General features: G+C 38.0%; 1 protein-coding gene across 2 annotated transcripts in view; it reads left to right on the top strand.

Annotated features, from left to right (window-relative positions):
- UNC13C (unc-13 homolog C) overlaps nucleotides 1-26,637 on the top strand; it is a 564,880-nt gene that overhangs the window by 491,651 nt on the left and 46,592 nt on the right. For both annotated transcript variants that reach the window (XM_064570458.1, XM_045900049.2), the window contains 2 exons: nucleotides 3,808-3,888; nucleotides 15,615-15,762. In XM_064570458.1, coding sequence (XP_064426528.1) covers nucleotides 3,808-3,888; nucleotides 15,615-15,762 — 229 coding nt within the window. The remainder of the gene's footprint in view (nucleotides 1-3,807; nucleotides 3,889-15,614; nucleotides 15,763-26,637) is intronic.

The following is a 26,637-nucleotide window of genomic DNA, read 5'->3' as shown; positions in this document are numbered from 1 at the left end:
AATCTTAAAGGTGAGAAAGCTAGTGTGGGCAAATGAAACTCATCAAAGCAGACCTTGAATTTGTCAATATATTCAAGCACATTATAAATGCGGATTTGTGGACTAAATAACCCTACCCTTTATCATTGCTGAGATTCACAGGACTGTGCAGTTGTGTAGGAAGCATCAGCTTCTGTCCTTCTAGAATAGGAACTTGACTGGTTAAAATATATATTGTGCTTCTTTGACTTTTTCACTTAGAATAATGCCCTCCAGGTTCTTCCATTTTGTCGGAGATGGGTAGATTTCCTTCTTCTTAAGGGCCAAATAAGATTACCACATTTTCTTCATCCATTCATTCTTCAGTGGATGACATACAGGCCATTGTGCCTATAGTAGAAATATGTGTTGTTTTAGTTCCATTTCTTTATCTTAGAATATAGTTCCAGACACAGACCACCTTAGTTTAAATTCTACCTCAGTTGCTTCCAACTGTGTGACATTGGCCAAAGTATTTAAAAATTTTTAACCTTCAGATTTGGCATTTATAAAGTGCAGAACATTTTAACACTTGGTTTTATAGTATTGTTGTGAGGATCAGTGAGATAATGCATACATTATCTCTGCATGGTAACTCACAGAGCCTGGCAGCTCAGAATTAGGGCTCGCTGGGGTTGTTTTGTGGGTAGAACACAGGGGAAGAATAATCCATTTGACTGCATCATTACTTACTGAGACAAAATAGGTGTCCTATAATTGCAGTACCCTATATTATTCTCTTGCTCAGAAAAACAAATTAGAAGCCAATAATCCATTTAAAGACCTCACCTAAAATTGCTTCTCACAGGTATTCAGTTATGTTGAGGGTTTGGAGGAAGCGTAAAAGGTAGACGTTACTCCCACACTATTGCTTTGGATCTTAGATCTTGATCCCTTCCTTTATCCCTCTTATTATCTTCCTGGGATTTATATTCCCTACTTTGAAAAATGGATTTATACAGGTTGAAATTTCTCATATAAAACCATGAAGGTGAAACAGCATAATATCTCATTATAAAGAAAAGAACATGCTTCTAGCATCTGTGTGATGTTAGGAAACACACTCCATCTCCCACAGCTTCAGTTTCCTGAGTTGGAAGTTTTATCAGCCAGAACTGTTTTCAGTTCCAAGTGATGGAAAGCCAGACTAACATAAGCAAGGAAGGAATTTATTGCTATATGAAATTTTATAACTGCTTTCCATCACTGCTTGATTAGGAACTCAGAGAATGTTATGGAACCCAGTTCGTATCTCTCAACTCTGTTCTTTCCTTATGTGATCTATGGCTGTAAAAAATCTACCTTCCTATTTGTAAGACAGTTGTCTCTGCTCTTTATCTAACATCCTTTGAACTTGCATGTTGTAGAAAAGAACACCCAACTTGACGTGAGGAATCCCAACAAATCCCACCAGCACTTCCTGGTCTCTGATAGTGTTATCGCCACTCCAAAGCCAACCATTGTGACACAGGCTTAACTCACATAGCAACCTCTAGCAAGGGGGTGCAGTCAGCTCTGCCTGAATCTTAAGAACTCTGAGTGGGATAGAGATAGCTCCCCAGACGGCATATATATGCTAGATGGGAAAAATCAGAGTTCATACAAAACATAACACCTTAGGTCCCTTTGCAACTTCCAAACTTTTTGAAGACTGTAATAAACTAAAAAATTATTAGTAAAATGTCCTAAAAGGGTTATTATTATTCAAATTACAGAACAATAAGGCCCCTACAATATTATGCAAAATTAAAACTCTGGCCATAATAAAGAACTTCAAATTTTACAAAGCCATTTTCCCTTATTTTACTAAAATGTCACTTCCATTTTTATTCTCATTTTAAGCAATATTTTGCAGTATTTATATATTAGTTTGAAAGAAGATTTGGATAAATTCAGAAATCCTATATGGAAATATTAACAATTAACTAACTCAAAAGAACACAGAGTCAAGGAAAATAGAACAATGAGGGAAATTGTTTATCTGCATTTGACTATGATTTAGGATTAACCCATTAAAGAAGTGTTTATTCAGCCATTTGACACATTACTTCATGCTCTGGAACTTCATAATGTAGACATATTATGTATGCACAACTTACTACTATTTAATGGGATCAGATTTATTTGGCATAATTTTGAAAAAAAAAGTTGGACAGATGATACAATATCAAAACCAATTAATACATCAGAGACTGTAAATTTATTGCAAGCCAGCAGTAACTCTTTGCCAGCCTCTTTTAGAGACTCCCTTATTTTAATGAGCCATTTTTAAATCTCAAAATTATTTCTTGCAAAAATTATGTTTTTCTATAACACAGAGTTGAAGCCAGACAGATTTATATTTACTTACCCTAAAACATTTCCACCTATAATTTCGTAAACATTTCCCATTACTGTTTGAGTCTTAATGGGTAGTTAATATTCCTATTTTTAAAATATTAAATGGGCACATATGTTTGTGTTAAAAATCCTGTATCAGACAAAGATGTAGTAAGATGTCATGAATCCATGGAGCATTGTATACCATTTTTTCAAAAATCTTCAAAGGAGTATGATTTCATTCAAGTGTACGGAACCCTACAACATTGTACTTGAAAGAAATATAATTATTTACCAAAAATATACTGAGTTCTTAGCAGGTTATAGTTGCCAAGATAGGTACTGAAAGACTGCAAACTTGAGTAAGACATAGATCAAGATTATCTTCAGAAAGTCATGGCATCTACCAAATAATAGAGTAAGAAAAGGGCTAGAATAGGGTGAGCCACTGGGGATTGCACCATCTGAGCATTACACAAAAGTGCCTGACTAAGGGACTTAATGACCACTGAATTAGAGCCCATGCTCCACCTACCAAGCTGTATGTGTTGATGTAGAGCTGCACCCTGTAGAAAAAGAGACACCTGTTATTACCAAGGAAAGGCACTGATTAATCCATTAGTCAAGCCATGCATTCTCAGAGCTGTGTCCATCCATATGGGCTTTCCTCTAATTCACATAAAGGCAACTATATTAGTTAGAAGTTAAACTTCAGGAGGACAAAAGTCTTTCTTTTACTGAACAATATATCACAATTACCTAGGATAGCACAGGCGTATAATAAGCACTGAATAAATATCTGTTGAATGTTATTGACTAGAATAATGGCACCTCTGGGGAGACTGTCAATTTGGGGGGTCAGGAATTTTTTAAATTTTCTCTTAAATTTCTTTTCCATTATGGTTGTCTTCAACTTTCTACCATCATTTCCCTAAAGAAGTTTTGAACGATGGCTTGAGACAGTCCATAGTGAACAATGAGGAAAATCCACTGTAAATATGCAAATTGGCTCTAAAATATTGAAAATCTGCAGAGCCAAATTCAGTTAACTCTTGGGGGCTTTTCTTAGTAATGACTAAGCATTAAGGGGATCAAGAAAGAGAATAAATTGGGGGCATTATACCTAAAGTAGACTTTATCATAATAATTGAAAGAGGCTAAAATTCACCTCCTAAATCCCTGTCATGATTGATCTTCCTCAAAGTGACAGAACATAAGGTGAAAAAGCTTTGACACATATTTCCAGGTTTCTCTCTTTTTTCCCTAACATTAACTTGCAAGTGAAAAGTAAAGCCACATATGAATCAAAGTCCAGCATTTCTTCTTTTGGAAAAGGGGATATTTATTGAATATATGACAGAATCATCATCTCAAATGTGTCCATGTGAGGATTATGCAGATTCTGCTTGAAAACAGTTGTTAAATGAATGAACTGGTTAATTTATAAGTAACTGTTAACCTGTTTTCTAGGAGCACATGATTCGGGAGGATGCCAAGGGTCTGACCCCAAGACAGTGTGCTGTAATGGAGGTGGTCTTGGCTACCATCAAGGTAAGGTTACAGTACTCCAGAATTTTGCATCCAGAGTCCTCTGTTTGCCCTCAGAGAAAAGTGCCCCACGTGCATATCTGTAGAGCTGTGCCATCCATAGACACAGAAGACAGTTGTATGGTATAATCCCAGAGTGTGTCTGATTGAGCCTGTCCTCTCTCCATATTATCCGTGTTACTCTGCCCTTATCCTTGCTTCCTTTGTCTGTCTCTAGAAAATGTGTGTGAAACCTATGTTGTCACATGTGTTTTCAAGAAAGACATATACCTGCCCTCCCCAAAGTTAAATTAAATAGCTGCTTCAGGAGGTTTTGGGTTAACAGAATTTCTTTTTATGTTGTCTATGCTTGTTGAAATGGCTTTTCAAAGATCAATCTCCTCCTCTCTCTTAGTAAGTGCGATAATTTAATTTTCTGCTGGAAACCCAAAGGCACTGTGTTGTGTGCATCAATTTTTCATAGCCAAAGGTTGGCCAAAAGTTATTGTGGGGTTGGCTAAAGATGGACAGACCTCCAAATATAACTTAGAAGTTGTTTCCATATAATTCCTTTTATATTTACATATATGTCATATTTATATACATGTATTTTATATTTATATGTGAAAGCTTATTCAGAGTGAAAAATTAATTTATCGTCTAAATTTAAACCATGTCCATTGTCTCCACGCTTTGCTGGAGGAAGCATCTCTTATCCAATATGCATGAACAGTGTAGCAAAAACTGCTAGCTACCATGAGCCCTTTTCAGAGCACAGAATTGTCTTACAGGGTACAAACACATTACAATGTTATTCATTAAAATAGACTTGTATAACAATTGGGTACCTTCACAAAATGGTTACCTCACAGCTTTTGTAGTTTCAGCATTTACAATGTCAAAAGCTGCAAAATGAAAGTTGTGAGGTGGGAATTTTGTGACACCTGGTAGAAACTGGAGAGTGTGGATTTAGGCAGTGAGACTATAGCAATGAAGTTTCTAAAGCTGCTGCTAGAGTGTTATCTGGAAGTATGGAAATTTTGCACAATCATGTTGAGGGAAACATGAAAAAGAAACAAAAAAAAATGCAAAATGAGCTCTTTTTTTAAAATTGTTTGCAAAAAATGAGTAAGAAATGACTGACCTTTGGAGTTATAACAGAACTAGTGGCTACAAATCAGGAAATGCTAGTAGAAAAAATAAGAACTTTGAAGTGCACCATGAAGAGAAAAAAAAGTAAAATTTTTAGAATCTGAATTCAGCCCTTTATGAATTTTATCAAGTCAATGCATGACTTTAAGAGAGGAAGGAAAATGTGTTCCATGGAAGAGAATGGCATTCAGACCTGGCTCCTGTCCCCAACACCAATATTTCTTACAATTCTTCTTGGTTGGGACACATGATCACCATCTAGTTATACCTAAAGTCTGGGACATTCCTGATCTCCAAGCAAGTTCCCCTCTTCTACATCCTGACAGCTCAACTATTCCATCTTCCTGTCCAGGTCATCTGGGATGATCTTTTAAATTCAGTCTTAGATACTTCTACTAGCTGGTATCTAAGATCCAGTAAATGGGTTCATGTCATTGTCTTGTTCCTTCAGGGCTCAGGGCTCAGGCCTGACCCTGGTCTTCCTGAACCTCAGAGCCTGAGGTCAGGTCTCCACCAGCTATGCCTATTATAAGACTCTCTTATCCCTGTGGTCTGCCCATCATGGTGAGGCATACACCTGGGCATTCATTTCTATGGCTCTGTCATCAGTTTGCCAAAACTGGAACTCCCTTTATCTTGTCTGATTCTGAGATTTGCCCCAACTGAATGTCCTACCAAGCACTAATTCTGTTGTTGACTACAAAGGAATTTAGGAAAAAGAATACTACTTAAAAGAATTACAGCCCCTACCGCTAGTGATTCAAGGTCTGCTTGGAGCCCAGCAGAGGGAACCCTGTAATGTAAGCAGAGAGATGTTCTTATGCAAAAGCAGCGGATGCTACCCAGGCTAACTCACAAAGGCTGCCAAAGACATAATCCTGGTTCCTCTTTAACTCAGTTTAGGCAAGCAGGCTGGAAATAAAAAGTGAAGAAGGAGAATGCTATGGAGTTTGTAGACTACAGACTGAAATAGCGTTTTACATTTTTCCAAATATCTTCCATGTATGTACATTGTCTCGCCTGATCCTTATAAACATCTGGCTGTTAGGTGTGTCAAGAGTGATCATTCACATTTTATAGATTAAACAACGGAGGCTGAGCAGGTTTAAGTTACTGTCAAAGGGCGGAGAGCTACTGGTAATTGGCAGAGCTGAGAAAGGACTCCAAAACCTAAAATCACTGTCCTTGCTTCTACATCATGTTATTTCACTAACTGTTAACAAAGTGTTGATGAAATACAGCAGGCCAAAATGGATACTATTTCTTCAGAGAGATTAGTTATTTCTAGATTAAAATACCAGATTTCAGTTATTTAGATAATTTTCCAAAGATGCTTTAAAATCTTTCAACCCCTACAAAAGTATTGATGAAAATACTCTCTTAAATACTAAAATTTTAATTGCACTATTTTGTCATACCAGTCTCATGTGGTTTCAATTATAAGTCAAAAGGGGGGACTATGGCACAATTGTCGGAAATTACAGTGATCTGCTACAGCTAGTGTGAGTGGGCTGTGACAACTTCATTCATTCACCTGCCAACAAGCAGCCACATGAGTGGTATTTGAAAATGAAAATATAATGGTGACAGCCAAAAATTTAATCAGTATGTGAAAGCTAAGAGGCCAGTAGGGAAACCCTAGTTTGAAGGAGTCCTCATTGAGCTCTTGAGTCTCAGACCTATATCCCAGGAAGATTCAGGACTGCTATGGATTCCCTGAAATATGGATTTCTTTCAAAAAAAAGCAGGAGTCTTTTTCCGACAACAGCTACTCTTGACCTGAGCATGAATCCCAAGAGCTTAAGGAAATTCTTAAGTCTTAAACAATCCTCAGGTTACTTTCTGCTGAAGTTGGAAAATTGAAAAACCTAGAAAAAAAAAAAGCCGGCTGGTTTTATTTTTGCCCAACCTTACAAATTGCCCCAGGACATTTGTTCTTTGGACCCAAACATGACACTCCACAATGTATGTTGCACATGTTTGACATCATGTAGGGACAATACAGAGATTGCCCTAAAAACAATAACCATGTGAATTAGGGCATTCTAGAAATTTGAATTGCTTGGTATAAAGGAGAGAATTTGGACTAAGTATGAATATCCATTCAAATATAGCTTTGGAATTTACTTATTACTTATTTAATCCTAGATAGCACCATTTCTGATCATTTGGATTCTAGACAAATAGCAAGATATGTGATGTTATGCCTCTGAGGCTCTTACCCCTGACTGAGGTCCTACCCCATCCTGCTATTCATTATTCATGAGGCAATTTTGGTGGCTGCTTCTTAGCTTCTTTTTTTATCATTATAAGTATAGTTTTTGCATTATTTAAAATTCAGCTGCTCATGAGAAGAGCAAAATAACTTACCTAGTTTGGATTATTGCATTTCAAAAATCATTACTTGCGAGCTTACTTGTACGTAGAAAATATGGTGGGCAATGAGGAGATGGCTGAAGAGAAGAGAGATCTTGCTGTAGGCTTAGGAACCTAGACCACTACAACTGATAAAATAAGAGGTGTGGACAAAGTGCTGAAGAGTGCAGAGAGGGTAATGTATTCTGAGTGTCTAGGGGAAAGCTTCGTGAAGAGGGAAGTTTGGGGATTTATAAAGAGGCTGTAACGGGGAAAAGCAAGTGGGGGGGGGAGTCATTGTAGGCTTAGGGAAAAGCTTGAGTGAAATGCGAGGAGGGGTAGGTCAGTCTGAAAGCTTCAAGTCATTTAGTGCAGAGGAACAGATCACGACTAGTTGAGTATTGTAGGGAATAAAAGAGGAACATTGGATTGGAGCCAAAATGCTGACACTTGCACAAGGTCAAAGGGAGAGAGTAGCATATTCTGATCTGATATATATAAAAAGAGGACTCCAGCTGTGGTAGAAAATAATTTCTAAAATATTTATCAAGTAATTCCTAAAAAAAAAAAAGAAGTAAACCTTAATTGTTAAGGGCAGATTATATCTAAATTTGCAAAATAAATTGCATGGATTTTCCAAAAATATGATATAGATATTGGAAAGAAAAAAAAATGTGATGATGGGAAATAGCTACCAAAATAGTGTATGAAACCAAGAAGAAAATTCTTCCTGCAAACTTGTAAAGAAACATTAGCATGTTCCCATCAGTCAGTAAAAATAGATTGTAAAAGTTCTTCAAATATATGACAAATTTAAAGAATTAGAGGAATTTAGAATTTTTATTGGGACTATAAAAAGAATGGCTTGCTAAGCATGCAGACAGTATTTATACTGATTTTTAATTTGGCAGTACTCTTTTTTTTCCTCACAAATCACAACCAAAGTCTGAAGTACTTTAATTTTTGTAGCTTTATGAAGAACATAATAAAGAAAATACTTATAAATGGGTCTTTCAACCTCTATTCAGATATAATAGTAACATTCCTTACAACCCACCCTTACATGACTAAATCCAGTGTATCTATCCCTTTACTGGGGTGGAAGCCTTTGCAAATTTCAGAATATGGATGTAAATAAAATATTTGGAACCACATGGGGAATGATGCCACTGGCAATGACTGGAGTATCAGGATAGTAAGTGATTAAGAGAGAATGAAACTGGAGTGTGTAAATCACTGTCCACTCCTATGGGAATAACAGGGTTTAAGGAATTGTTAGAAAATTAAATGAGTTATCACATGTAAAACAATTAAAACAGTCCCTGTCTTACAGAAAGCTCTTTACAAATGCAACTATCAAATCACCTGAAAACCAGTTTATTTTGGATGAGCCTCTTTCTACCGTTAAACCCAAGATAAGTCAGGTTTTTTGGGGGGTTTTGTTTGCTTTTTTTCCCCTACCTTTCCTAATCCCTTCATTCTCTCTCAGTGAGGCTAACTATTAAATCTGACTCTGCTCCAAGCAATAGTCTAAAATCCTTATGGCTTTGCCCTCTGGCCTTTTGGTTTTCGGTGCTCAGCATCCTTTCTCTATAAGGACACAAACTCCGTAGGATTCTTGAGTGCTCCCTGAGACTCTCCTCTGGGTAGCGGTACTATTTTGTTTTTCCAAGGAGTTTCTAATCCAGATTAAAAGATGAAAAAGGCACATTAAAAATTAGATAATGATACATGTTAACTTACAAGAAAACAGTGTCAGCTATGTAACAGGTGATACAGATGCCAGTTAAGGGGCACAGATAAAAAGTGGTCAGGATTCAGAAGAGGGAGCAACCAGGGAGCTCAGGGAATCTGGAAGAGCTCGAGGAGTGGTCTTCAAGGACAGATGGAAGTTCACAGGCTGGATAGGAAACACAAGAGTTTTTCTTGGAGGAAGATTCATGACTTGAACATAATCAGGGCAAAAGGGTTTCATCATGGAAAGGCACAAGACCAGAGGCCTGGGAGTCAGGGACGAAACTACTCAATGCACTGGTCTGGATTTAACTGGAGGTTTGGATAGTGAAGCCATGTAAAATGAGGTTTCAGGAAATGGTTGGGGTGAAAGTACGAAGATCCTTTTGCACCCTCAGTGTGTTCCATAAAAGATGAGCCATTGATGATTTTGTAAATATGTGGCATACTCAAAGTGTCATTTTAGCAATGGAAATCTTGCAGAAATGTGCAAAATGCATGGGATAGTTGAAGATTTAGTCAGATTAGTTACAATTATTTAATGCCTAAGATGATGAGGGCGATCACTAGGGGGCTGGCTTGAGGAATAGAAGTGAAAGACGGTATGAATGACACAAGAAGGGGAGCGTCACTGGGGAGCAACCCAAATTGGGGCAAGGGTGAGGTGACTGAGAAGTTTCAACTGAGAGGATGGAAAAACATGGTTCCACTGAGAAAAAATGGCAAATCAGGTAAGAGACTGTTTTTCTACTGCTATGTTGAAGTTAGATATGGTGGCAGGAACGTAGAAATAAATAGCTAGTACATTGCCAGAGACAGGGGCCGGTGCTTAGGAAACAAAGCAGGGTTCGAGTTTGGGCAGTTAGTCTGCCCATTAAGCGTATCTTCTCACAAGTAGAAAGAACTCCATAGTTCACAGAGCTCTTCCAGATGGAGTAATAATTCATCTCATCATTACAGTACCAGAGTCAGGCAGGGTAGATGTCTCTGCTCCCATTCTCCAAATGAATGGACTGATATTCTCTGGGGTTACATAACCTATGCACAGATCACATTGCATAGAGGAAAGAGTGTGAATTTACATTTTCTCACACATTTTAAAGTAAAAAGCAGAGTCAAAGAGGTGAAAAAGATTCTAAAATCTCAGAATTGGAAACATAACCCAATAGCTCCCCTTTCCTGCTCATCTACAATGTCATCTACAATGTTGTTGGCCTATAGTCAAATGGACACCACTTAATAATGGCAAGTGATGGGACCTCACTAACTCAAAAGTAGCAGCTTCAATTTTTAAGATGCACTTTATCACTGGAAAGGTTATCTTCGTATCAAACCGGGATCTGTTTCCCTGGTACTTTTAGTGCTGCCTTGGTCCTTCTGTCCTTTGAAAAATAATTCTATTTCCTTTCCACATGATAGCCTTTCATACATTGAAGAAAGCTATCATGCCTCCCCAGTTTATCTGCAGCCATTTATTGAATAACATGCCTTCTAGACCTTACAAAATCCTGGCCCTCTACCTTTGGATGCCCTCCACTTTTTCATATTTCTTATAAATGATGAAGCCTGGGAGTACATTTATAATGATCCTAATATTTCAGGTATGTTCTGATCAGCAGAGAATGTTGTTGCTCTATCACACCCTTCGTCTTGACCCATCTATGTATGTTAATACATGATCAGAATTCATTATCTTTGATAGCCGCCCCATCACTTTATTAAATCATATGAAACCTGAGAAAAGAAATGAAGCATTATGGCTTTTAAAATTTTACTGATATTAAGCCAGGTCACCCCCATTCCATACTCTGCAGTAAACTTTTTATCATGAATCTAGGCCTTTTCCTTTTTTTTGTCATCCCATCCTGTAAATGTTGACCCATGATTTCAGGCTGCCAAGACTTTTTCTGAAGCCACATTCTGTCATTCAAAGTAATAACGTCAAGCTTTGGCTCAGCTCTACATTTTAGAAACCTGCTTTCTGCCTTTGTCCAAGTCTGTGGTGAAAATATCAGCCAGGACAGGGCCAAGGGTAGAGAGACTGACATCCAGCTGACATCCTTACCCTTCACAGCTGTGAACAGCCAACTTGTTCACAGTTCTCTGATTAAAAATGCCTTTCTTGGAAGAAAACGGCTAGTGCTAATTTATTTTGCCAGTTGTTTTCTGCTAATTTGTATTAATCTAAACATCAGAATAGATTAAACTGGAGGTTCTTGGTTTACGCTGCTGGTTGCAGAGAAACAACGTGAAACTGAGTCCCGTTTGTGTTTGTTTGCTTAGAACCAATGGGGAAACATCCACTTTTTACATGCATAAGGGAAACATCTAGAAGGCTTTAAAACCCCATATACACAGATTCTCCTCTAGCATATAATCCCCCTCCCAATGCTTACTATAATGAAGGGAGATCAACTAAGCTGTACTGAGCTGTCACTAGTGGGGCTTATTTAATAGCTAAGACGTTCACTCCCACACAACAGCCTCCTATTTATATCCTTCAGACCTAAGCCTCAGCAAAATACAAATTCTACTCTCCTGCTTCTTCAGAGGCTCTTGCAGATCAAAACTGAATGTGAAATCTCCGACTGTCAGGGTGTATGCCATCAACTCAGCCCCTTTCTTATTATCTGTGCCAGTGAGATAAACAGACCCATGTTCTCCTGAAAGGGTTCCGTAAAGTAGCATTTTCATCGAGTTTGCATTTGCATAACCATACAAGTCATCTCCTCTGCTCTCTGAGTTAGGAGCCTGGGGCATGTGTTATTTATCTGTGCTCACTGAATGGGAGCTTTCATCCTTAGGATCTTGCAACTTGTTTTCTCTCCGAAAATTGCTACCTTCTGTCCAGGGTTCATCTTGCAACATCTATTATACAATGCACTTAAGAGACAAAAGCATCATTTCTGCCCTCAGGCATCACATCTTCTGCTGTTCACTTACGATCCTGCTAGAGCCTTTAGAGGAATGACTCATAATACCCTACGGCTACAAAGGAGGAAGTCAAGTCAGTTCAGTATCATAACCAAAAACTCTGGGGGGGGCGGGGAATTAGGCTTTACCTGGGAACAAACTCATTCCTTGTTTTATGTTTTCACTTCATGGTTGTTTCACATGTCCCAGAGGCCTACAAAATAATGTCTTGGTAGTAAAAACATGTTCTCCTATACAGTTGTGAGGGTTCAAGGATAAATACACAGTCTAGGCCTTCAGAGCCTGACTCTAGTTCTCTTCTTCCATCTTAGAAATATCTCCATTCTATGAAGTCTATTCACCTTATTCTCTCCTAGGATTTCCTAAATCATATGCCATGGAACACTTCAGTCCCCCAGAGTATTAATAGATGTTGTATGTGATAGGTGTCCTGAAGCCAAATAATTTTAAGAAGCAGGTACGTTAATGAAAGGTTAAGCAGATTTCTTTACCACAGTGGGTCTCAGAGCCTTTCACCTGTTAACGAGCCTTGTGAATCTTTAGGGGTACTAAGTCATCTCAACTTCTCTAGGTCCTCAACTACTTAGAGGCAACTCATGGCTCCCAAGCCCCCCAAGTTTCGTGATGAGAACAGAGTAACAGCACGAAGGAACTATTATGAAAACCACCACTTCAATTCTTCTCTTCTTTCAATTCTTCTTAAGTAGAGCTGGGACTTCCACAGTTTCCCTTGGTTACATATGTGGGATTGTCCTCTTTCTCTCTTCCACTGTAGCAGATGATCTAGCGGCTGCTGATTTTAAAAACAGCAGCTCTAAAAAACTGATAAACACCAAAGATGATACCTCTTTGGAAGGCTTTACAGACTCCTTCCCCAATAGAAATGTTTGCCACCCCCACTATCTGTATTTTCCAATTATTTTTCTTAGACCTGCAACATTATTGAAGTCCTTCATTGACATTTTGGTGACATTTCCGACTAGATCATAATCCCTTTGAGAACAGCCTCTGCACCTCTTTGGCTTCATATCCTTGGCATTCAGCACCAGGTCTGGTTTACAATACAAGTTTAATAAACATTTGTTAAGGGACAGAGGCAGAGAGAACAGGCAGGAAGGCAGACCCCGCCACTGAGGCTGTTGTCAGCGTGATCCCATAGGTCTAGCCTCACAAACCGCACGGTAAAAACCGTGCCCGTCCTTGTGAATGCTGTCACCATGCTGCTTTATGTACACCATTAACGAACAGTTTTTAAAGTAGAGTAGGATTGTGACATTCCCGCAGTTATAAAACTTGTCAAAAATGTTATTTAACTCATCAATTAATGAGGGCACCAGTAAGATCTTACAGCTAGCTTATCGGAGAACTCCAAGAACCACACAGAAGGATAAGCAATAAGGAAAGCTGAAATCAACTTACAAATAGAAGCAAAAAGGATCTATCCACAGAATAATCAGTTGCATCCCACCAGAAATAATTTGCATTTCTATGGACAAGAGTCATTTACATGATTATCCGTTTTCTATCATTTGCGGAGTTTTAAATAGCTCAAAGACAATGAAAAACAAAGATAACCCAGACAGGCACACTAGGCAGAACACCCACCAATCTTTTTGGTCCATTTCAAAGTCTGTCGCAATTTTTCCTGACAACTCTCCATAGTCCCGAGAGATGGCAAAACATAATTTTAGGTGCTGCTTCTAGTTTTTCTTGTATTTCTTTTTATCATAATCTTCTAGCACTTGTGCTCAGGTTTGATAAGAATGGGGCTTGTCTGAAAAAATTTGAGAAGCAGAATGTGTTCCTACACATGCCCAGAGATCATGCCCATTCCTGGTTCAGTTTATCTCACTGCTATACTATACAATAAGGGTGAGTTATTTCATCTGATGCCTCCTTGGTTCATTATATAAACAGACCTCCAGAGAGCACCCTTCCATTCCTCTAGGGAAACAGTCAAATCCAAGCTGAACCTTCCCCTCTCGATACATCCATTTAATATTTTCCACCTTAATTATCATATCGTTTCATGAATAAGGAGCTTTCACCTTTTTTGATCCACCAGGGCACCTGAAACAATTCTGGACTTGTAGTCCTCAATAACTACTTTCTGCATGTGAAAGTAACATTTTTTTTTTTTGGAAGATCAAGGTGTAGGGGCAATTTTAAGCATTTTCTCTCATCATTTCTCAAAAGGACCAGGCTTTTGCCATTTTTCTATGCCTCCTTTTCATAAACATAGATTGCTTTTGGCACAGCTTATGTTTTCACAATGCACCCAGCTAGAATCAGTAAAGGCACTTTTAAGTGACTAGAGGTTTTTCTACTTGGGGAGGGTGTCTGGAGTGGTAGCAGTCTTTTTGCAAATTCTATGCCCATTGTCTACTTTCTCTGGCTTATGCCCTGAATCTTCTCTACTTTACACTCTGTGAAAGCGCACTCAGCTGCCTACAAATGCCCAGAATATTTTTCTGCATCTCCCCTTGAATAAGGGAGAAAAGTAAGATAATTATGAGTTTTCAATTCATTGAATTCTTTTACCTCAGAAATTTTTAATGAGTGGGATAAAGGGATGACACATACCCAGTTAGGAGAGTGTATCAGAATCATTTGTTGAGCTTTCTCAAAATACATCATTCTGTGAGAATCCTAGATCAAAGCAACTCATGTTGCAGTGGGTGTATAGTTTAGTATAGTCAGTAGAGGGAGAGACGGAGAACCATTTACCCTAAACTTAACAGTACACTGTAAGAGATTTATAGATGTTACCATCTATAAATGGTTGGGGAAAAAAATATCCTTAGTTCTGTCACATATTTGTATATATTCTGCTTTCCAAGTGATATCTGCACATAATACTTGCAGCATGAAAAATGCTAACATCCCTCAATGACTATATTTATTATTAAACAGCATGTATCTTCTCTAGTATCTTAGCTATAGATATTGTAATGTTTTGAGTTTATTGGGTAATAATATCAAAAAAATCCCTATGTTTTATTACATTCATCAGACACAAGGTTCAGGGGATGTCGGATTTCCAAAGACCACTCTGCATCCTCAGGTTGGTCTGTATCTGCACTATTGTGTGTTCAGGGGAAAATGGAGCAGCAAGCAGGCACCTGGCCTAGAATCGCAAGCTAGTATCTGGACAATATGTGACCCAGGTACTACCTTCTTTGTGAAATTTTGACAACCCTGGATATATTTTATGTTCTAGAAACAAGCCAATAACCAAGTTGACAATTGTTATCTACACCTGTCATTCTATAAGTCCTTTGACTGCTGCATCTTCATGATCCCATATGCTTAACTAAAGTTTTGAATGAGAGGAAAAACCTTAAGCTTCAAGGATCTGGGGTCTGTGATGTAAAGCGTCAGTTCAGAGACAGGGGACCTGAATGACAGGGTTATGACTTAGTAACGGGAAAGCGTCAGGACTATCCTTTTGTCACTATTTCACATTGATCATATTGTATCATTCCATTTGAGTGTCACTATTATGGCAATAAAATCTTCCTTTGATACTTCCTTCTGAATCCTTCTGCTTATGTTATTATTTTTTTTCTTTTTAGCAATACTTTCATGCAGGAGGAAATGGCCTGAAAAAGAATTTCTTGGAGAAAAGCCCAGATCTTCAGTCTCTGAGATATGCTCTCAGTCTTTATACCCAAACTACTGATGCCTTGATAAAGAAATTCATAGACACTCAGACCTCACAGAGTAAGTAACACTGGATGTGAGAATAGAGTAAGCTGAACACAACTAAAATTCAACATAAGAATTATTATAAATACTATTAATAATTTTTACTACAATAAATTAAACCATCAAGAATTGCAGATTATTTAAACTTTAATAGAAAATTATCAAAATATATTAGCCCTCATGAATTACAATTTTATAAATAATTTCAGTAACACTAGGATATGCCTAATACTAAAACTGTATGGAGTGGTTGACTCTTGGTGATTCTAACTTCATAAAATTTAGTAAAACCTAGTTTTGAATATCCACGGCTGTGATAGTCTCTTCAATTCGGTGTATGGATGCAGTGTTTGCTGCTCTTGGTAACTTCCAAAGGATGGTAATAATTCCCCAAATCTTGACTTTAAATGTAAAATCTCCTGCTCTGGGGTTTCCAGAAGAGAAATCTCATTTTACTATAATTTTACATGAAAGACATTTTAACTGTTACTTTGAAATGGACCAAGAGGAAAGCATTTTATTGGAAAGTTGGATTTGTTTCACGTGGCAAACTTCTCACCTCATAAGCTTTTAGGATATTACTGGTAAGCAGCCTATCTTTCAAGTTGCTTTGTGATTTATCATTTTTTGGTAATTATATGCATTTAATTCAGGCATTTCTGAGAGATTATTGAAACTGTCAGTATGAGTCACAAAGAGCCAAATGCAGGCTCAAACTCTAGAACATAATAAATTGCATCACGGAAGTAATAAAAATGAGTATGAGGACACTGTCTCCATTCATGAAGAAGCCTCAGAAAAGAAAGCATACAGATTTTTCTGTTCCTGTGATGAAAATGCTCCAAACTTGTCTGTGTTTCTTTATGGATATTTGAACCTTTCTAACTACATCAAAGGTAGATGCTTTGCCTGTAATACCAAGGTATGTGCTAGGTAGGTCCTTTGCCTGTCTTTAACACTGTGGTCTCTGAGAGTGCCCAATTAAATGCTACAAATATTCTTTTCCATGTGCTATGCTAACCCAGGTTACCTCTTAGGATATTTTGAGAAAGGAAAAAAGAGTTGAGCTCAAGAGGGGTTGAATGTAATTCTAATGCATCATAGAGAGTTGCAGTTTTATTCCCGGAAAATTTGAGTGTATGAAACCTTTGTTTTGCTTTTATAGGTGTACGTGTGTGTCCACACACGCATAGTCCATCTTCTAGCATAGATTGTCACAGCACACAAAACTACGTTATGTGTATCAGTTTTGGTGTGACGATAAATGGGAAAACAGTTTGGTATTATTTAATCAAGTTGAAGATTTGCCTTCCCTACGACCGAGCAATTCAACTCCTAGGTGTGAATCCAAAAGAAACGTGTGTATGTGCACCAGAAGACACACATAAGAAAATTTACTAAGAAAAAAAATGCATTATACAGTTGATTATTCAAATAAATTGTGGCATAGTCATACAATGAGATCCTATAGAACTCTAAACCTACACAAGCTACGGTTACACACAACATGGATGAATCAGAACAAACAAAATGTTCAGTAAAAGCAACCAGATACTAAAGAATATATACTGAATGATTAAATGTATAAAAATCCCAAAACCTAAACTGCAGTGTTCAGGGATACACAGTAAAATGACAACACATAGCAAGGAAAGGATTTCTACAAAGTAAAGAGAGCAGCCCTCTCTGGGAAGTAGGGACTAAGGACCTCGGAGGGACTGGCAGTTTGCTGTATCTTGACCTGGTTGGTGGTGGTTACCCAGATGTTCTCTTTGTGACATGTGACTAACAACATTTCACTTTGTATATGCTTAAAAATTGTTACAAAAATAGAAGGGTTAAAAAAAAGCAAGTGATGTCAAAATCAAAACCAAAATTGTTTAATTCAACTTTGTCATAAATGGGTCTTATAAGTATAGAATAACCTACTATATCTTGCTCACTTCTTTTCCTCCTCTCTCTTTTCTCTTTGCTCCTTTCTTTCCCATTTTCACCTTGATTTCCTTCTTTGTTTTGGAACAAATTTAGATATCATCTTTCATAATAAAAAAAGGAAAAAAACCTCCTAGGGATTGAGTCCCATTAGAAATTTATGAACCACAGAGTTCAAGTGAGAACTATCAATTTGGAAAAACACTGTCTTCTCTTTCTATTCCAAATATTGGGAAATAAGCCAATCCAAAATGGGTATAGAAGTATTAAGTCCTCAAGGAAACTGATGGTTTATTTTATAAGAATAAGATGTTTATTATCCTAGCAATGAACTGCAATAAAACACCATCTTATTCTGCATTCACTTTATATATATTTACTAAGTATCACCTCTGAATGAAGTTTCATACATTGAGGCATATATTCAAAACTGAACATGTTGTTATATATACCAGTTGCTCTTATATGGCAATTCTCCTGCGGGGGTAATTTGGTTCCTTAAGGACATTTGGCAGTATCTGGAGAGTTTTGGTTGTTGTATCTGGGAGTGGTGGTCATGTTACTGGTATCTAGTGAGTGGAGACCAGGGAAGTTGCTAAATATCTGTGGTGCACAAAAAAGCTTCCTACAACAAAAATTTATCTGGCTCGAAATGGCAGTAATGCCCAGATCAGGCCACCCTGCTTTTATTACTAGACTGAAAAGTGAGAAATGTTGTAATGTAGGTCACATCAGAAGAGGGAAAGTTTTAACTTGAGAAGACAGGAAAGGCAGAAAGGCCAGTTGGGTAAACTGAGTCATGAGGTGGTTAAAAAGAGGAAGGTATTCTATATATAGAAACTATCCAGGAAAGTATCTACTTGTGCTCTTAATTTTAAAATCCCATTATGTCAAGAACATCCACAGCTTAGTTTTTTTTTGTTTTTGTTTTTTTTTTTTTAAAGATTTATTTATTTGAGAGAGAGAGAGTACATGAGAGGGGGGAGGGTTAGAGGGAGAAGCAGGCTCCTCGCCGAGCAGGGAGCCTGATGTGGGACTTGATCCAGGGACTCCAGGATCATGACCTGAGCCAAAGGCAGTCACTTAACCAACTGAGCCACCCAGGTGCCCCACAGCTTAGTTTTATTAGGAAAAATTATTTTGCTTTTAAAACAAAATTCACATTTTAGTCTATGATCTGTCCTATTAACTTTTTATGAGCAACATCTTTGAGTCCCTGCTTATTTAAAAAATCAGATCCTTGGGCGCCTGGGTGGCTCAGTTGGTTAAGCGACTGCCTTCGGCTCAGGTCATGATCCTGGAGTCCCAGGATCGAGTCCCGCATCGGGCTCCCTGCTCAGCAGGGAGTCTGCTTCTCCCTCTGACCCTCCCCCCTCTCATGCTCTCTCTCTATCTCATTCTCTCTCTCAAATAAATAAATAAAATCTTTAAAAAAAAAAATCAGATCCTTTTGGTCATTTTAATGACCTCAGCTTATGTGGGGAAGTAATATTAAAATCCACTTGGCCATCTTCAATATTAATACTGACTGGACAGCACAGTCAGAAATGGTTTCTCATTTTAGCTGATAAGCCTTTCAGAGGTAACCAGAGATCCAGAATCCTATCCAAAAGATTTTATGCCACTGTTTTATCCCCAGGCCAGCTAGCACTGCCTTCTAAGAGGGGATGTTAGTATGTTTTAGTAACGCAGGGGAAAAATTGAGAATTTATGACATTTGGCTCTTCAGATGTTGCAGTTGGTCTGATAACATTCAAAGCTGGATGAGGCTTTTCAGTCCAGTCAAAAACCTTTACACAAATAACTTCTTTAATAGGAGTGGTGATGTGATACGGTTCGGAGTATGCTGAATCCTTTCCCAAAGTAGAAATGGCAAGTGTCAGATAAGGTTACTAAACTGCTGAGCAATACTATGTAGCAAGTAAGTTGTCTACCACTATGCAGTTCATTTCAATAATCCTCTGAGGCCAGTAACATTATCCATACTTCTCAGATTAAGAAACGGAGTCACAAATAGATTAAGAAACATGCTGAAGTCATGTAGAGAAGGGGCAGAAACAATGTGCTTCCCACCATCTCATACTTAATCAGAAAAGAAATCAGAATATAATTTTCTACAGCCCATGTTTTCTTCTCTTGTTTTGAATAATCGAGTTTACTTCAGGCTCCTTACTTTTCATTTTAGTATGACTAAATCTCCCTTCTCTTCAGGAGATAATTTTTTTTTTTCATGTCCGCAACAAACTTCTTCCTTTGCTTTCCAGTTTCTCCTTATTCTGGTTGCAGTAACTGGGCATGCTCAGTGTCCAGGACACCTTTTAAATATTAATTGGAAGTAATTACATTGGAAAAATTCAAGCTGAATATAAGAAAAAGTATGCTGCTTTCAGAAAACCCTTTCTAACATAGCCTGATTTCATTCCTCTAGAGTCTACTGTGTCTGTGTGTAGGATACTGTGGCTTTGAACTACCTTCCCTATTCTGATCTTCACTGCCCTTGTCCTCCACCAGCAGAAGTATCATTTTGTAACTCTCCCTAGCATATTGAGTCATATCATGATTGCTAGTGTATATTTCTCTCCTATCTCAACGTAAGCCACCAGAGGACAGAGCCCTCGCTTACTCATCCTTGAAATCTATGTCCTTCAAACAATGCTAGATACAAAATAGGTGCTCAGTGAATTTTAGAACTAATGAGTGGTAGACAGTTAAATGCAGGAAATTAAAAATTACGTAATATGACACCGTTCTCATATTTGAAACCTTTCAACAAACCTCACAGCCCTGTGCTAGCCACTGCAGAGCACACAAAGTGTGTGTCCCCACTTAGGAAAAAAGCTTACAGTATGATGGCTGGTACTGTTCAGTAGTTCTCATACAAGGTAAAAGGTACGAAGTGCCACAGGAGATATACAAAGGGTTGGGTTAAATTAGATGGAGAGAATAGGATTAGTAATTTTTATTAAACTATTGAAATCATGTTTATTCAATCTGTTACATAAAATTCAAAAGCAACCAAGAAAAAAAATACATGACCGTTTTCATTTTAGGCCACTGATAGATTCATATATGCTTTCATCTGACTCATATTTAGGAGGATGTACCATGTATCAGCCTTTGTGCTAGATAAACTGCAGTGAAAGGCTGGGCAAAATGTTTTCCATCTGCCCGTCCAAATACACCCTTATTCTCTCCAGAAGGCTGGGTTCTATGTTTCTTACAGCTATGGACTCTCTTACTACTTGTTTCCCATTGGGTCAGCCAGTAGGGGGCTCCTCTTAAGCTCCATGGGAGGAAAGAGTTGGTCAAGGTTCTCTCTGGGCATTGTCCATTCAGGCTGACTGTGTCCTTTCAAAGTACCTTTCCCTAGAGAACTCTCTCCTAGATTCCAGTAGCTACTTCTGTCCCTCATATTTTATGGACTATGGGTGTTTGTTAACAGCTCCACTACTCCTTCCGTTTTCCCTAAATCCCTACCTAAACCTTCATGAACAGTGACTTTCTTAAACCATCCAAAATTACTGTTTGCTATTGATACCCTGGCTGATACAAACGCAGATCTTCATGGCTTTTCTTTCATGCTGACTCTCCTTTGGGTCATCAAAGATTAATACATTAAAATAAGTCAAGTGTCAGAATAATTCTTTTGGACTGAAATAAAACATCACATTTTGATGACTGAGCTGTCCAGAATGAAAAAAAAAAAATAGTGTATTAGTTTTTCATCCACAGGAATATTTCCATTACATTCTGGCCAGGGCATCAAAATCTCCATTTCTCATAATGCAATTTATCTTGCCCAGCATCTCAACTTCTCTGGAAACCTGATGTCAAATTGAGACAACTGAAAGTCATTGGTAAAATCATTTGCAAAATAAGACAGCCTCATAGCACAGAATAAGCAGGTATTTGTTGTAGGCCATGCATACTCTTATTGCACTAATCTAAGTATATATATTTGTAGATCAGAACAGATGTACTTTTTTTAAAAAAAAAACAGGAATAGTTGAAAGACTTCATCCTAATACTACCCGTATAAAATCAACAATTGTGTATGTGTGTGTTCATTCCATCTTTTCATTTCTCAGTTGGGTGAGGACCAGATCTCATTCCAAGACCATGAAGAATATCAGTGGTATTAGAACCTTGTCTTCTAACATTAAGTGTGCAATGTTACTTGCCTCTCAAAGGCTAATATTGTTGAAAATAAATCTGGAAGTAACATATTTTTCTAAAATTAAAATTTTTTGTTATTAGAAACAAAACACTTGACATTTGGCATTACATACAAAGATCTAAATAATAAGTACTCACACTTGGAGTTTACTACAGATTTTAGGCATCTTCAAATACCTTTTTCTCACTTGATTCTCAGAACAACCCTGCAAAGTCAGACAGAAGTCTTCAAATTATTGGTCTGATATTCCACACTGCCTCTGGGTGTTCTTTTGAGACAGTCATTTCACCCAAAAGCGATAGATGCCATGGAATTGATTTGAGCAAGGGGGCAGTATGAAAAAGTAGAATGTTTTTCTGACATCTCAAAAAGACTGAAGGGAGATAAGAAGGAAGCAGGCAGACAATGTGGAAGCTGGGCTGGCAACAGTGATGGAGAGATATGGGGAGATTCACGACGTAGTTCAGCAGTACAATAAACATGGGCTAGTGAAATAAATCTTGTTAAATTAGTAAAGATTTAGGATAATAAATTTAAAGCAACATTTATGTGTAGTAAAATTATGGTGGGTTTTTTTTTCTACCTGTTATAATTTTCTGCACTTTCAAATTATCCAAAAATGTCCCAGTATTTCTTTTTCAACCATATAAGGAACTTATAAAACTCAACACCAAAAACCAAATAATCCAGTTTAAAAATGGGCAGAAAACATGAATAGACATTTTCCTAAAGCATACAGATGGCTAACACATACATGAAAAGATGCTCAACATCACTCATCATCAGGGAAATGCAAATCAAAACTCCAATGAGATACCAACTCACACCTATCAGAATGGCTAAAATCAACAACACAAGTAACAACAGATGTTGGCGAGGATGTGGATAAAGGTGAACACTCTTGCACTATTGGTGGGAATGCAAACTGGTGCAGCCACTCTGAAAAACAGTATGGAGGTTCCTCAAAAAGTTAAAAATAGAACTACCCTTTGACCCAGAAATCACACCACTAGGTATTTGCCCAAAGAAAACAAATTCAAAGGAATACATGCACCCTGATTTTTATAGCAGTATTATCCACAATAGCCAAATTATGGAAACAGCCCAAGTGCCCATCAACTGATAAACAGATAAAGAAGATATGGTATATATATATACAATGGAATGTTACTCAGCCACCAAAAAGAATGAAATTTTTCCACTTGCAATGACATGGATGGACCTAGAGAGTTTTATGCTATAGGAAATGTCAGTCAGAGGAAGACAAATACCATATGATTTCATTCATTTAAGATACAAAACAAACAAGCAAAGTGTAAAAACAGATAGGGAGGCAAACCAAGAAACAGACTCTTAACTCTAGAGAACAAATTGATGGTTACCCCAGGCGAGGTGGGTGGGGGGATGGGTGAAATAGGTGATGGGGATGAAGGAGGGCATTTTTTTTTTTTTTAGGAGGGCACTTGTGAGGAGCACCAGGTGTTGTATGGAAGTGTTGAATCACTATACTGTACACTCAAAACTAATGGTACACTGTATGTTTACTGGAATTTATTTTTTTAAACATTTTTTTTTAAGATTTTATTATTCATTTGAGACACAGAGATAGAGAGCATGAGCAGGGAGAGAAGCAGAGGGAGAGGGAGAAGCAGGCTCCCCACCGAGCCAGGAGCCCGATGTGGGGCTCAATCCCAGGACCCTGGGATCATGACCTGAGCCAAAGGCAGACGCCTAACCATCTGAGCCACCCAGGCGTCCCGTTAACTGGAATTTAAATAAAAACTTTTAAAAAAAATATGAAGAACACACTTTTCTGTGCAAAGTAAATTAGTTTAATTGAATCCTAAAGTGGTAGATTTTGAGGTCTTTCAGGGCCTTAGATTTAAATCTGTGGGCTACAATAAACAACCCAATTAAACTTCCTCCTTAGGATTCAAAAGATCTGAAAATTGCTCCAGGGGAAAGAGAATTATCTGGACTGGGAACTATACACACACACAGGCACCTTATATTTACATACATACATACATTATATGTGTGTATATAACTGAATAATTTATAAATCTTATTTAATGAAGAAATTTACCAGTGTAATTATGGAATGCGTTGATTAAAATTAAGCAAATGCTAAGTCAATGATAAAACAGGTATTTTCAAAATCATATAACACTTTCTTATAGGTAACTATGATTTTTTTTTAATGTTTTTGTTTTTGCTGTTATTTTTGTGTTAGGTCTGATTGGAAAGTAAAACAGAGGTTAGAATCAGTTGCTTGGGAAGTTTATGGAAATGCTGACAAACAGAATGTCAGAAAAACATTTTACAAATCACTGAGTCAAGAAAGCAAAATGCAATACAGTATCTCTGTACCTACCAAGCCATAAATATCTGCTTTTTTTCACTGAGAACAGGTTTTATAACCAATGGGGTCAGTGGCATTAATTGAAAAACCAGACTATTGCCTCACAAGTCCATATGCCCTTTATAACTAACTTCTGAGAAAAGACGTGGGATTTTTTTCTTCTTTAGTCACCCCTTGGCACTAAAAATTAAGCCTGTTATTAAGAGTTCGATTAGCTTAGAAAAAGAAATATGAACTGTGTTACATGGCATGGAAATAGTTACTCTAAATCTCTAAAGGTTGGAAGTCCAGCTTGTGTAAACCTCTGGTATAAAGTGCTTTCAGTTATGGAGAAAAGGGACAAGGGACTGATAGGTTGGTTAAGACAGGGGAATGGGTAACCATGCAGTCATGTCCCAAGCATCTCTTCTCCCGCTGCCTGGATATAAGACCTTGGGATCAATCACTTAACCTCTCCAAGCCTCAGTTTTCCCATCTAGAAAATGGCTAGCATAGTAATTCCCAAGTCCATTGGACTACTGGGAGGATCACAAGTGGTAATACATGTGAAACACTTAGTGCACAGCAAACTCTCAATAAATGTCAATTCTTATTGCATCATCATCATCATCATCATTAGATGTACTGTCTCGAAAGTACCCCTTTCTTCTACAAACATGAACAAAGAACTCTTCAAATGCAGCTAAGCAAGGAAATCAACAAGCACATTTCCCTGTGAACTGCCACTTTGTATTACCAAGAGGCTGGAAGAGTGATAGAGAAACCTGGCACACTGACACACCTGAAGGAATCACACCTGCAGTTCCTATGAACTTCTCCATACATGCCACAGTTGTCAAAGAATAACGTATCATACTCTGGCCATTGCAAAGCACTATGCTGGGTGTGAGACATGGGGAAAAGTATCTACTCTGAGGAGCTTACAGGGAAAGCTCTAACAACTACATAAGGGGAAAAATAATCATACAAGGTAGATTATGCTAAATATTAGATGGATCTAAAGACAGTACTAGGGGCTTTCAGAGGAGGGAGAAATTACTGTGGGCAGGAGAGCTGGGAGGCTTCGAAGGATGTGTGAGGTTTGAGTAAGGGAAAGAGAGGAAAGCATGTCAACAAGGCACAGAGGCCAGGTTGGTAAGGAGACCATCAGGAGGACTGGAGAAGTGCTTCTCAAAGTCTAGTCCCTGGAGCAGCAACATCAGGATCTCCTGGTGTGTTAGTAAGTTCAGACCAGTATAACAGAATACCATGGACTAGGTGGCATAAACAACAGAAATTTACTTTCTTACGGTTCTGGAGGCTGGAGGTACTGACTGACTTCAGTTTGTGGTGAGAGCCTTCTTCCTACCTTACAGATGGCAGCCATTTCCTGGTATCCTCGCATGGTAGAGAGAAAGGGAAGTCTGTGGTGGCTGTTCTTATAAGGACACATCCTATCGGGTCAGGACTCCACTCTTATGACCTCATTTGACTTTAATTACTTCCTCAGAGACCCTGTCTCCAAACAGAGTCACATTGGAAGTTAGGGCTTCAATAAATGAATATTGGAGGAGGGAGGGGCATAAGCAGTTTATCCATTAATACTTGAGAACTTATTAGTAATGCAAAATCTTGGACCTCACCCCAGACCTACTGAATTAGAAACTCCAGAAATAGTGTCCAAAAATCTGTATTTTACCCAGCCCTCTAGGTGATGTCAAGAACAACCAGAGTAAAGAGTCTGTAGGGAGGAGTGAATGAAGGAGAGATGAAAGAAGTTGGTTGTGGTCAGAACTTGGAGACCTTTGTCAGGCCCAGGGGTGTGGAGATTGATCTGCAGTCAATGGGAGGTACAAAAGGAGGGGAGGTCAAACAAGTTAATTTAAAACACTCATGCTATGCTATCTGGTTTTACATAGAAAAGAAGGAAGAAGGGAAGGAAGGAAGCAAGGAAGGAAGAAAATCTTCAGAAAAACAGCTCTGTATTTTAAATACAGTCTAAATATAGCAATAGCAGAAATAGATGAAGGATGAATATGAGAAATATCATGAAGGAAGAATCCGTAGGTCATTACAGATAAAGCAAGCGAAGGACAAAGAGCGGTAAACTTAGATAATGCAGATCTGTGCCACCTACCATTGACCAAAATGTCGAAGTGTAGATGGACAGCTGAGGCATATGATAAATTCAGTTGTATTTATTTCTATAAGTACTAATAATAGGACATAAGGTGACAATATTCAGTGGGAAGATGGAAGATATGGTGAAGAGAGCAGTCAGTTCTGAAACTACATTCAGGAGGTAGTTATTGAATCCTGGGGAGTGGGTGCAAGCTCTGAGAAAAGACACAAAGCAAGGGTGAATGAGCAAACTCATGGGGTAAGCCACCATTCAAAAGAAGAGAAGGGCCTGGAAATACAGGGTGACTATCAGAGCAGG

The sequence above is a fragment of the Mirounga angustirostris genome, unplaced genomic scaffold (genome assembly GCF_029215605.1).
Source record: "Mirounga angustirostris isolate CCGP_5_RB_7025 unplaced genomic scaffold, mMirAng1.0.hap1 SCAF_9, whole genome shotgun sequence".
Taxonomy (NCBI): Eukaryota; Metazoa; Chordata; class Mammalia; order Carnivora; family Phocidae; genus Mirounga; species Mirounga angustirostris.
This window is presented reverse-complemented; position numbering and strand designations above follow the sequence as displayed.